Source organism: Pteropus alecto, unplaced genomic scaffold, assembly GCF_000325575.1.
Source record: "Pteropus alecto unplaced genomic scaffold, ASM32557v1 scaffold44, whole genome shotgun sequence".
Classification (NCBI taxonomy): Eukaryota; Metazoa; Chordata; class Mammalia; order Chiroptera; family Pteropodidae; genus Pteropus; species Pteropus alecto.
In genome coordinates, this window is record NW_006436812.1 from 5211758 (window position 1) to 5224370 (window position 12613).

The 12613-nt window shown below is 39.1% G+C and overlaps 1 protein-coding gene and 1 pseudogene across 1 annotated transcript in view; one reads left to right on the forward strand and one right to left on the reverse strand.

Moving 5' to 3' along the window:
- The window catches only part of LOC102897525 (ATP-binding cassette sub-family A member 17), a 75526-nt gene extending 64119 nt beyond the window's left edge, over window positions 1-11407 (reverse strand). The window contains exons 1-5 of the mRNA XM_006914194.2: window positions 11360-11407; window positions 10704-10965; window positions 3298-3425; window positions 1694-1856; window positions 1-250 (exon numbers count right to left, since the gene is read on the reverse strand). Coding sequence (XP_006914256.2) covers window positions 1-250; window positions 1694-1856; window positions 3298-3425; window positions 10704-10965; window positions 11360-11407 — 851 coding nt within the window. The remainder of the gene's footprint in view (window positions 251-1693; window positions 1857-3297; window positions 3426-10703; window positions 10966-11359) is intronic.
- LOC112481600 lies at window positions 9250-9368 on the forward strand (annotated as a pseudogene).
- Window positions 11408-12613: the final 1206 nt, after the last annotated feature.

Sequence of the window (12613 nt, forward strand, 5' to 3'; positions counted from 1 at the left end):
CTCTCTTTCTCCAGTGCAATGGAATTTATGACAACGAGCTCGATGCAGATGAAACTGAGCATGAGGAGAACAGGGAACTCATTCTGAAGGACCAGGAAGAACTTGTCATGGACATAGGCTCCATATGGGAATCTCTTCACAAACACATTGAGATTCTCAAACATTTTGGTCGTTGCATTGTGAGTATGATGCCACATGATGGCTTTGTCCAGTGCATGCTGTATGGCCAGGAAGCCTTCTTTGTTGTATCCTACATGAGAAAACAGTAGACATCAAGCATAAGAGATTCAGAAAGACTGAAGATACAAAACGACTCATAATGCAAATGGGTCATGGCTAGTTGTTCATAAAGACATACAGACAGAAGTAGAAGAGGCACCCCTATAACCCACATGCTACAATATGAAAGAAAGAGCAGAAAGTCACAGTGGGACCCCTTTGGCTGAGCAATGGGTCTTTTATCAGAAAATAGGGTAAAGGGGTCCTGGCAGAGAAAACAAGAACTATCTGATAGAAGTCTCCTGGGGTGGGCCACGTCTTCTCCCCTGAGAACACAGGCTTGAGGGAAAGGATGCATTCTGGTTTTGATCATCCAGCACATGTGAGATGGTTAAATTCAAAGCACTTGGAAGACACAGCCCCCCTCACCTGCTGTGACCTGTGTCTGAGTTGTCACTGCTATTGTTCAAGGGTTATGATCACTGAATTTTGCTGTCAAGACTCAAAAACAGTCTTTACTGTTTTCGTAAACCGCGTTTCAATATAACGAGGCCAGCTTTGGAGAAAAGTAGGTTGAAAGGCAAAGATCCCTGGTTTTGAGGTCTTCTGAGAGATAATGGCCCCACCTCCAAGTGAGAGTTACTGGTCCTCCATATGGGTAGAGCCAGAGTAGAGTATGTCAACATTGGAATAGAGGTAACTAAGGTCTTCCAATGGCCCAGACCTAGGCAGATCTCCAGGATGCAAGATTCTGGGGACTATTATATATTCTTGATTGTACGTAGAAGAATTTCCACTGCAGAACTACTGATCTCTTTTCTGCAATGATGTGACTATTAGCCCTTGGATTTGGGATTCCCACTTGGTGGGCTCGCAGGCCTAGGGCTCCAAGTCAGTTTTGTGGTCATTCTACAAGGTGCAGATCATCAGCTTAATTTTCTAAGAGAAGTTAGTTCCCTAGAGGGTGGTCACTCTGTACACTTCACAGAACGATGAAAAATCTACAGTGAAGCATGAGTCTTTCAAGAGGAGATTGGTTCATGGGCCTTCAGTCAGGAATATCACGCTTATTGCAAAGGAGAGAGGATAAGCAGATCTCTGTGCTGTCTCATTACTTCTCCCACAGTCTGTAGAAAGCTAAAGATAAATATATATTTTTGTAAACAGAAAAGTTAATACATATAGAAACATAAAGAAGGGACTCACACTGCTTTTTTCCTGTAAAACACTAGAATTCTTCCCTCAAAAATTCAATACCATTACAAAACAATCAAATGCAGAACGCCTGGCTTAATTTACTCTCAAATGTAAGCGTTTACTGAATGCCATATTTCTAAATGTAACTCCTATAACCTCTTCTGAACTGTTAATTTAGCAAGTGTCCAGACAGCAAAAACAACACAAATAGCATTGCAAATATGCACAGCAGGAAGAAAGTGGCTGCGTTGGTGGTAACACACATAGGATTCCTCACCAGGGGATCCCCCGTCAGCATATTCAAAGTCCCGGGGTTCTTGGTTTGGATTATGAGGATAAAGAAAGTCTGTGCGCCAGCCTTCTACGTCATCTTCATAAAATAGTAGCCTTGAGGAGAAATAATTCCTCTGAAAGCAACTGAAGCGCAAGTAATACCTAACCTATGAAGAATGAAGAAAAAACAAATTTGGTCATGAGATCCTGAAACTCAGAAGGCACAGAACAGAGCAAAGGTATGCTTGCTTGACATTGACATCGGCTGTGACTGGAGGAAAGGCTCCCACACTGGCAGATGTCCCTCTGGGGAGCACACTGCAGCAGTGGTCTTCCTTGCATTCTGCTGCAACTGTCCTAGGAAACAGATGAGGGGCCACTGAGCCCTCTTCAGGAATGGAGTGCAACAGAACAGTTCTGAGCATGAGCTGAGCCCACCTGGATCCAAACCTGAAATTTCCTACTGAATAGCCATGGCGCTTTGGGCAAATTACTTAATCCACTTGCCTCGGTTTCCTCATCAGTAAAATAGGAATGATGTATTTACCTCACAGGTGCTCTGTGATCAAGCGAAATGGTCCCTGCAATGTGCCTGGCATTTGTAAGTGCTTGAAAAATGTTAGTTATTTTATTAACATGTCTGTCTCCAGCTATCAACATCCCATGCAAGTTCTAATAATTAATCATTAGGTAGACTGTTTAGCGCAAAACAAAAGCCATATGTTACTGGTTTCCCCATCCCCCCCCCAAAACCAAATATTACTATGTTTAAAACACTGCCTTTTCTTTAAACAAGGAAATAAACAAACAAACCTACCACATCTGAAGTCCCTGAGATTAGTAACAATGACAACAATAACTAATCCTTCTGGAGAATCCCTCCGTTCCACGTTCTGTTTTAAGTACTTTACAGACGTAAATTCATTTAATCCTCACAACGCTCTGTGAGTTAGGAACTACTATTAATCCCATTATACCGACGAGGAAACTAAGGCTCAGAAATGTTCGTAACTATCCCAAGGGTACACACGTAGTAAATTACAGTGCTGGGATTCAAGTCTGTGGAGTCTGGCTGGCATTGGGGCTTGCTTCTGTAATGAAGCAATTGAACATACGATATCCTGTATTCTCAGGATAGAGGCTTGCTCCAAACAAGTCTATTTTTTTTTGTCCTTTTTAAAAATTTTTTAAATAAAAATTTTTTTTAGCATTTTATTTTATTTTATTATTAGTTTCAAGTATACAGTACATTAGTTAGGCATTTATATAGTTTATGAAGTGACCCCTCTCCCCCCGATTACTCTATAACCCCCTGGCTCTACACACTGCCATTACATTACCGCTGACTACATTCCCTATGCCGTGCTCCCCATACCCATGACAAGTTCTCTATTTTAAAAAATCAAAACCTGAAATGGACTTCAAAGTCCAAGTTGTGAAATGTGAAATCAGGAGCATTCTCTTATCTCCTCTAGAAATAAGATGGCAGCCAACTGACAAAGCTGACACAGGAAAGCAGAGGGGCAGCTCAGGTCATAAGACTTCTTAATAAACTCTTGCTCAAAGCTGGGTAGCATGATAAGATAGTTATGGAAAAGATGTTCTTACCTCAAGTGGCAAAGATTCCTTGCTATCATTGAAGCTATGATCAAAAACAATTCCAGTCAATACATAGAAAGCTTTAGGATCCTGAATGATGTAACTTTCAAAGGAAGACACTGAAGAATAGCCTAGAACTACAGAGAGAAAAATCCAATCAGTGAGTGGCTGGCTGGAAGACAAATGCTGCCCAACTATTCCCTTTATACTTAAGAAGATACAGGATTTTAGCTTCTCAGTTGAGGAGTGGCAGACCTCATTCACTCAGTCATTCATTCTGCAAACATGAGCACATACAAGATGCCCAGAGCTATGCTAGGCAGTAGGAATACAGAGTCAAATGGTGAGTCTAAATATCTTTGCCATTCTGAAATCTCTTGTATTCTAGTTCTCCTTAGCTAGGTAGCACGTAGGGCTACAGTAGATGGAATATAATGCTTGTCCATGTTAATGAGGAAATATCTATTGCTCCATTTCAGCCTTCTCTTCATGATTATAACAACCAAAAATGGGAAACAAAATCATGAAAAAATTTAGATGATCTGTTAGGAGAAATAATTTTTATGGTCAACCACTCTCACATTTGACCGATTTGACCTTCCTTGAAAAATAATTCTTCCTCAGAATGTCAAAGGCACTACAACGTGACTTATCATGCAGTGTTTTTGAGTGTAAAGTCTGATTCCTTGTAGGTAATCAGTTTTTTGTCTCTGAAAACTTATAGGACTTATTCTTTTATCCCCGGATTCAGAAATGTCACTAATATGCGTCCAAGTTTGCCCTCTTTCGTTTTCCTGCTTGGAACTAGTAAGCCCTTCCAATCTGAAAACATGAGTATTCTTCAGAAATCTTTTCTATTGTTGCCTTGTTTTCCTTCCCTCAGTTGGTCCTTTTTCTTCCTTCTAGAAATCCTAATCGATGAAGGTGGGTCTTCTAGTTCTGGCCTTCATGTCTATTACCTTGTCTTCTACAGTTTCCGCTTCTTTGTCCTTTCTGCTTTACATTCTCAGAAGCTTCCTTGACTTTATTGCCTGGATTACCAATTGAACTTCGAATATGTTCATTCCATTATTTTCATGAAAGTTATTTTGATAATCATTTTTAATTTCCAAGTCCTCTTTTTCTCTCATTGTTTCCTTTTCAGAAGAGCCCAGTTTTGTTTCAGAGTGGCAATATTTTCCCAAATGTCTCTGAATATACTGAGAATTTTTTATTAACTAGATTTAAAAAACAGAGCATGCACATGGTAAAAATAAATCCTAACGATATTAAGGATAAGATGGTGAAGTCATTCACCTACCACAGGCCCCAACACCCCCATCATGACACAATCTCTGTAAGCCAATTTCTTCTGTACGTTTTTAAAAAAACTCTATGACTTATACTTCTAGCCATGACGGAGTAATGGGGACTGGATTTACCCTCCTACCATAAATAACAAGAAAACTGAACAAAACAAACAAACAAAATCATGTTTTCAGACAATGGACAATAAGTAGCACAGTATTATGATTCTTAAGACATGAAAAACAAACCAGGTGACCACTGATTGCCCTGCTTTTCTTTCTGAAGACCATAGAACAGGGAAGGGAACCCCAAGCGAACATAGCTCTGTGGCTGAGTTTACACAGAGAAATTAGAGTTCGAAGTGTCTGAAGTGGCTCAAAGTTGGTCAGAGTTCCAAAGAGGAGAAGCTATGCAGAGAAATAGCCCTAAGAATCTGCACCAAGGAGCCCTTTAATGAATACTAAGCACATCCTACTTACGGTACCAGGAAAGTCTGAGCTAAATGGTGCTTAGAACCCACATGAGACCAGGAGGCATTTGAGTTCTGACCATCCTTGGAGATAACTTGAGGCATTGAGAAGAGACCCCAGAAGAGTCACAACTCAGTAATGGGATAAATTAACTTTAAGGTAAAAGCTATTCTATACGTTCCCTCCAAAAAAGGTTAAAAAGGCTTGTTGATGAACAGAAAACATGTATCCTAACCTTCCTGTCATGTTTTGTCTTTTTATCTGTGTTGCATTCCGAAACTTTTTTAAATCTGTCTTCCAGTTCACTAGTTTTAGCTTCAGCTGACTTTTCACATTTTGATATTTTTTTCATTTCTAAATGTTCTGTTTGGTTCTTTTTTTCAAATCTGCTAGGTAATTCTTTATAGTGATATGCTATCTACAAACATTTCCAGGTTCTTATTTCTTTAAATCTAGTAAACAGTGATTTTATAATGTGAGACTAACAATTATTTCATCTGAGATCTTTCTAGTTCTGTTTCTGCTGTCTATTAATACTGATCACTCTTGATGTCTTATTTCCTAGTGTGTGCGCTCATTGACTGTGATACATTTGTGATGGCTCATCTTTGAGATAGACCTATGATGATACTTTCTCCAGAGAAGATTTACATTTGTATCTGGAAGTCCAAGCCTCACTCCACAGTTTGAAGGGTTTTTTGTTTTTGTTTTGACAATCAGTTGATGCGAATTTGAGCTACAAATTTCAGGGACAGGCGACCTCACTGCTGAGCTCAGTTTTGCAGCAATTTCCCCTTTGGTCCCTCAGGGTTAGAAGTGAGGCACGTTTACTCCCTAAGGGCATAGGCATTTGGGGTCCTAGCTTTATGGGGAGATGGTCTCTCCTGAGAAGCCCCGTATTGAATGAGCCTTGACTTCTTCTTTCCCTCTGTGCCTTACAGGGCTATGAAGACTCCAGCTTAGTTTCCCCTTGTATGATGCATATTTCAGCAAAAGCAGTTTAGGGCCTCCAATGACATCTTTGGGTTCTTTCCTTCACCCAGATTTTTTTATTTAGGAAAACATCTAAGACTATGGAAACATGCTAACAATATAGTAAGTAAAAAACAAGTTACAAAATAGTTCACACGAGACGATCCTATTTTTGTTTATTTACATGGTTAGAAAAAGGGCAGGAAGGGTATATACCAAGATTTTAAATACAGCTTATATCTGGATGATAGGATTCTTAGTGAATTTTAAAAGTAAATCCTTTTCCTTTTTCCTGTGTATTTTTGCTGTTGTTCTTTTTTCTTCGCCTTGTTTCTTTTCTCTCCCACTGTCTCTCTCTCTCTCTCTGTCTCTGCCTCTGTCTCTTTCTCTCTCCCTCTCACACACACACATACACAGACATATTTGGTTAAGTTAAAAATAACATACATACAGGAAGGTTTACAAACACAAATGTTCAGTTAATGAACTGTTATAAAATTAACATCTAAGTAATTACTCTTTGAATAAAGAAATAAAAAATTTTTACCGTAGATTTTGTCTAGGTAGTCCTTTACTATCTATGTAGTTCTTTAATGCTTTCAAGAACACGTTTTTAATATCTATCCAGCATTTGTTTTGCAATAAGAGGGTTAGTCCAAATAACCTAGTCTTCCATATTACCAGAAAAGGAACAGCAATAATCTCTTTCCCAGAAATTCCTAGGAAGAAAGAATCTGTGTTTCCTTGACTCTTACTAAGTCAGGTGTCCTCCCTGGACAAATCACTATAGCAAGGGGACTCCCAAGTGCAGACCGGTGTAGACACGGGTTACACGACTCATTCTGAGCCCAGGGTAGAGTCATTATTGGCTGGGAGAGGGATCAAGTCTGCAGGGAGAAGTAAGCCCGCAGATTGTGCGTCTATCAAAAGGGGGAATAAATGCTGGGAAGAAAAAAATATATAGAAGTCTACCATAACTTGGAAGGGACTGCCAAATTATTGTTTGTCATTACTTCTAGGGTGGAGGATCTGCTTAGGGGAATGGCATGAAGAGGAAATTTTAATTTTTATTCCTTAGCTTTCTATATTGTTTGAAAATTTCAGTGCAAAGAATACTTCTATTTATTTTAAAATGTAAGGGTCTTCTCTTTTAATTTTTAAACTCCAGAAAAATACATCCCAAATCATTAACAAAGAATTCTTCTGGGAAGTGAGATTCGGGATGGGAATTTTAACCTTTTACTTTAAATATGGTATTGTTTCATGTATCATTTTGTAATAAGGCGAGAGAGAGGAAAGAACAGCAGGGGGCTGTTTGAGGACAAGAATCACTCTTCCTGAGAACAGCCAGAGAAAGAAGACTGCAGTGGAAATGTAGGGAGGTAGAAATAAAGGAAGATTATAGTATCACAAGATTCAAAGCAGAAAAGAATTGCAAAGTGAATGAAAGCCTCCCAATTACAGTAGGACAAACAATGAAGACTGAAAAGAAAGCCCTGGATTTGGCAATTAGCAAGTCATTAATGACATTTTCTTAGCAGATATCAGTATACTATTGAAGGCAGAACATAGATTACAATGAGTTAAGAAATGAGTGGAAAGTGATAAAATAGAAATAACCTTTCAAAACATTTATTAAGAAAAAAAATTAAATTTCCTGAGGTAGGATCTTAAAGGGAAAACAGAATAGGAAATATTTTCTTTTAAAATGGAAGCGATTGAGGTTTATTTGAAAGCGAGGCCAAAATTCAGCCCAGATGAAAAGACTGAATATTTACGGAGAGGGAGAAGCTACTGATTGAGAAAAGTACAAAAGAGGCAAGAAGGCTTCTGACTAATCACTTCTCATTCCAAAATTTATCTTAAATTCATCTACACATCTCCATCTCCGTAGTTCAAGCCATCATCTTTTCCCTCCTGAATGTCTGCAAATACTATTTCCTTCCAATCACTTCCAGAAAATAGCCAGAGAACTCTTTTAAAAGAAATTTAACCTCTCTTCTTAAAACCTTTTCAACAGCTGCCTTTTCCATGTAAAAGAAAACCCAAACACTTTAATAAGGTCTGCAGAGCTCTAGATTATGTGGCTCCTACAGACATTTCAAACCTCATCTCAAACCACTCTTTCTCGACTTACTTCAGACTCCTTTGATGACTTTCAGATCCTCAGATAGTTCCGGACCTGGTTATTTGCTGTCCTCCTGCCTGGATAGCCCGTGACTCCCGAAACCCATCACCCTCCCATTTCACTGTGGATGAAAAAGGGGTCACATACTAAACCTGACAAGCTCAGGGGAGGCCAGCATGGCAGGCCCTACAAACTCAGAGACTGAAATTAACCACATAGGATGATCTGAACATAAAAATTCCTAACTAAAAGCCCATCATGGCAGGTAGTCACATGCTGGGCCTATAGCTTTCTTGCCAAAGGTCAATCTTTACCTTAACTGAGTCTGTCTATTATCATCTTTTTGCATCCAAGATAACATACCCTTGGCATGTCAGAGCTATCCTTTTCTGGACCCCTCTAGGCACAACCTACTGGCACCAAAGCACAAGACCACAGAACCTCTCCTTGTTATCTTGTTCCCTGGATACCATCTCTATGTGCTATAAATGTTAATTATTAACTATCCTGTACTTAACCAATGTAAGGAAGTATGTGTCCCTCCGGTTTACTTTTTATCCAATCCCAGAGACATCCCCACTTTGCTTTCTCCCACCTCCTTAATCTACCACCAATGGATTTCATGTAAACTCCCTTATGTCTCCTCCTTTGATTCTAATATATAGAATAAGCTGCAAAACTGCCATTCTCCAGAGCATTTTTTTTTTCTTTATGCCTACAGCACCTGTTCTTCCAAGTACTAACCAGGCCCGACCCTGCTTAGCTTCTGAGATCAGACATTGGGCTTGTTCAGGGTGGCATGGCCAGAGACCATGGATCGCGAACCCAGGACTTTCTCGTGTAAAGCAGATGTGCTAACTGCTACACTATGGAACCACAGCCTCTAGAGCATTTTCTTAATGCATTGAGATTTTGCTTCCCGGCAAGTGTTGTTAGTTTGAATCAAATAAACTCATTAAAATTCTCTACAGGTTGGGACATTTTTTATGTCGACATCACATGGCTTGTTCTTTATCATCATGTCTTATCTAAATTATCACATCATAAGAGAAGATTTCTGGTTTTAAAAAATTTCATAATCTCTTGTTTATAAAAGGTAACTGAGTCTATGGCCATGCCACCCTGAACAAGTACGATCCCGTTTGATCTCAGAAGCTAAGCCGGGTCGGGCCTGGTTAGTACTTGAATGGGAGACCACCAAGGAAGACCAGGTGCTGTAGGTGTAAAAAATAAAAATAAAAAATAAGGAATTGTAAGATCACAGGTTCCTTGCAATCTGTGAGGTCCACCAAGTGTTGCCTCGCCTAAAAAAAAAAAAAGTAGATAAATTAGAATAGTATTTTAGGATACTAGGCAAGCATAAAGCACAGCTTTCGAAATGGTGGTTCCCACGCATTTTACCACTGAGGGCTTTTAAAGAATTGTCCCCATTGAGTGGTACTCATAGCTGGGAGAGAAGGATGTTTTCTTTTCACTTCTTACCTTATTTACTATCAGAATATTTTTACAAAAGCATATATTACAATTATAGTAATTTGGAAAAATTAACTCCACATTTTGTGGACTCCATATTTTGAAAAATTTTATCTACCTAACTGCATTGATTCATTCAATAAATATGTATTGAGTAGGTACTGCGTGCCAGGCACTGTAATAAGCACAGTGATGAATAAAACAGACATGATCCTCTGTCTTCACAGAGGTGGACCATAGCAGGAACAGACAACACACAGAAAGCAGTGAGTGGCAATGTAATTAAACATTTTTCAGAATGCTATGAACATATCCGATGGGGTCTGTGAGAAAGAAAAAGATAGAGGTGAGAAACCTAAAACCTATTTGGCTACATTCCGAAGGGCCATTTCAGATGAAACCTGAGGATAAGAAGGAGCAACCTGCAGGAAGGGCTGGGGGCAAAGTTTCTGTCAGAAGGGAAGAAAAGCTCACGGATTCTAGGGACTGAAAGATGGTAATGTGACCAGAGTGTGGGAGCACAAGGAAGAGCAGAAATAGGTAAGACTGAAGAGGAAGCGTGGCCAGACCTTGGAGAAGGGTCTGGTTGACTCCATGCAATGGGAAGCCACTGAAGAAGCTTATGCAGGAGATTGGCCAGGTCTTACCGACCTTTCAAATATCTTTCTGTCTCCACATAGATACTAGATTTGAATGGGACAAGAGAAGGCGAAAGACCAATTAGAAGGCGAATTCAGAATCTCTCAATGTTTCCTATTTTTTATTAGTCAGAGACATGTTATAAATGCAAATTGGAGTTTCTGGATTAACATAAAATAACCAGTGTTACTACAGTGAGTTAAAAACAAATACTTAACATTTTAATTAGCCCTGAAGCCTGTGACATAAATGTACAAATCTCCAATGTGTTGTTTGAAATAATAAAAAGTACCTCATGGACTGCTTTCCCTCCATGACCACCTCTGCACACTCTAGAATTTGGAGAGTCCAGATTTGGAATCACTACTGAAAGAATTCTCAGGAGAAACTTCAAATTATATTTTATAAAATACCCTCCTTATCCTTACCCCGTCTTTATGTCTAACCTTCAAACTCAACATCAAAGGTTTTTTCCACCATTTCAGTGATAGCCTTTGAAGTTTCACTTTTGGAGGGGATATAAACTAGTTGAAATCTACTTTTCAGAGGAAAATGATAGAAGAATTCTGGCAGTGAACTGATATCGATTGGGTGGTAGTTGATAGGAGGTCTTTTTCTTGGCAAACTACTGAAGCGAAGATACATTACAATTGTAGAAAATAGTAATGGCGTCAAGATTTCAAGGACTGTTAACAGGGTCTTCCGCTTCTAAAATAAAAATGAAAGCTATATGTTAATCGAAAATAAAATACAAGCGTAGGTAGCTATATGGCAAATGTTCTTCCATTAAGAACCCTTTCATTTCTTCTAGCATCCCTGCACAACACATGAAAAGAAAAAAAATAGAATGAGAATTAGCTAGAGACATCTCGTTTTAACTTTTCTATAACACCAATGGCTAGAAATCAGTAACAATGATGTCATCTTTAATAATTAGGGTTAACAGAATTACTGTGAAAACATGGCTCACTTGCAGGAAAGAGCCCCTTTACAATTAAAGTTCTTAATTTTTTCTTTAATCCATTATCAGAAATCATTTAACTTAAACATTCAGTCTCTCCCAAGGAGACTCATATTTTCTCCCACAGATAAACATACTCACCTTTAAAAGGAAATTCTTCCAGAGAAGAAGTTTTAAGTTCCTGAACATTATCGTTTTTCTAGTTGAAGAGGTGGAATCACCCCTAGTTGGGAAACAAATGAGAAAAACATTATGCAAAATACAAAAATGTTGAATTACTCTTTCATCTTTGGAAAGCTTTCTTCTCTTGGACTTTCAAAAAATTGTGCTAGACTAGTTTTCCTCCTTCCTTTCTAGCAGTTCCTTCTCAACCTTTTTTGCTAATTCCTCCTCCTCTCTTCAACCTCTAAATATGAAAGTGCTCCAGGGTTCCGTCTGTGAACTCATTTCTTTTCTGGCAACAGTCACTCTATATGTGACCTCACTCAGTCTGTTGGGTTTAAATCCATCTATATGCTGATGACTTCTAAACTTATATCTCCAGCCTTGACCTTGCCTCTGACTCTATGCCTAAATATCCAATTGCCTGCTTGGCATGTCCAAACTGGGCTACTCATATTTTTCCTAAAAGATCATCCTACAGTCTTCCTCGCTTCAATTAATGTCAGTTCCATTCTTTGAGTTACACAGGGTTATTCTTGATTCCTCTCTCTCTTTTACATCCTAAATCCAGCTTGTTAGCAAATCCCGTTGGCTTTGCTTATGAAATATACTCAGAATTCAATCCCTTTTCACCACCCCTACTCTTAGTACCCTAGTCCAACGCAGCCTCATCTCTTGTCTGTATTTCTACAATAGCCTCTTCAGTGGTATCAATGTGTCCACCCCTGCTGCCCGGTGATCCATTTTCCATGCAGCAACAAGAATGGTCTTTTTCAAGTCGGGTCATGCCCCCTCCTCTGCTCAAAACTCTAATGGTTCCCATCTCACTTCAAACAAGATCCTAGCCTTATGATGACCTACACAGCCCTTTAGCCTTCTCATCTCCTCTCATCAACTACTTTACTTCCCCTCTTTCTTCCTGCTCCTGTGTCATAGGCCTAGCTGCTGACCTAGAATGGAAAGAACACATTTCTGCCTCAAAAGCTTTGCACTTACTATTTCCAATATGGAGCACACACTTCCCTCATGTATCTACATGGCTGGCTCTCTTGTTTTTTTCAGATCTCTATTTAAAAGTCACTTTCTCACATTCTAAGTGAAATAAGACATCTGCAAAAGGACAAATATTGTATAATTCCAGTTATACGAAGTACTAAGAAGAGTCAAATTCAAAGACACAGAGAATAGAATAGTGGTTACCAGGGGCTGGGGGGAAAGGGAAATGGAGAGTAA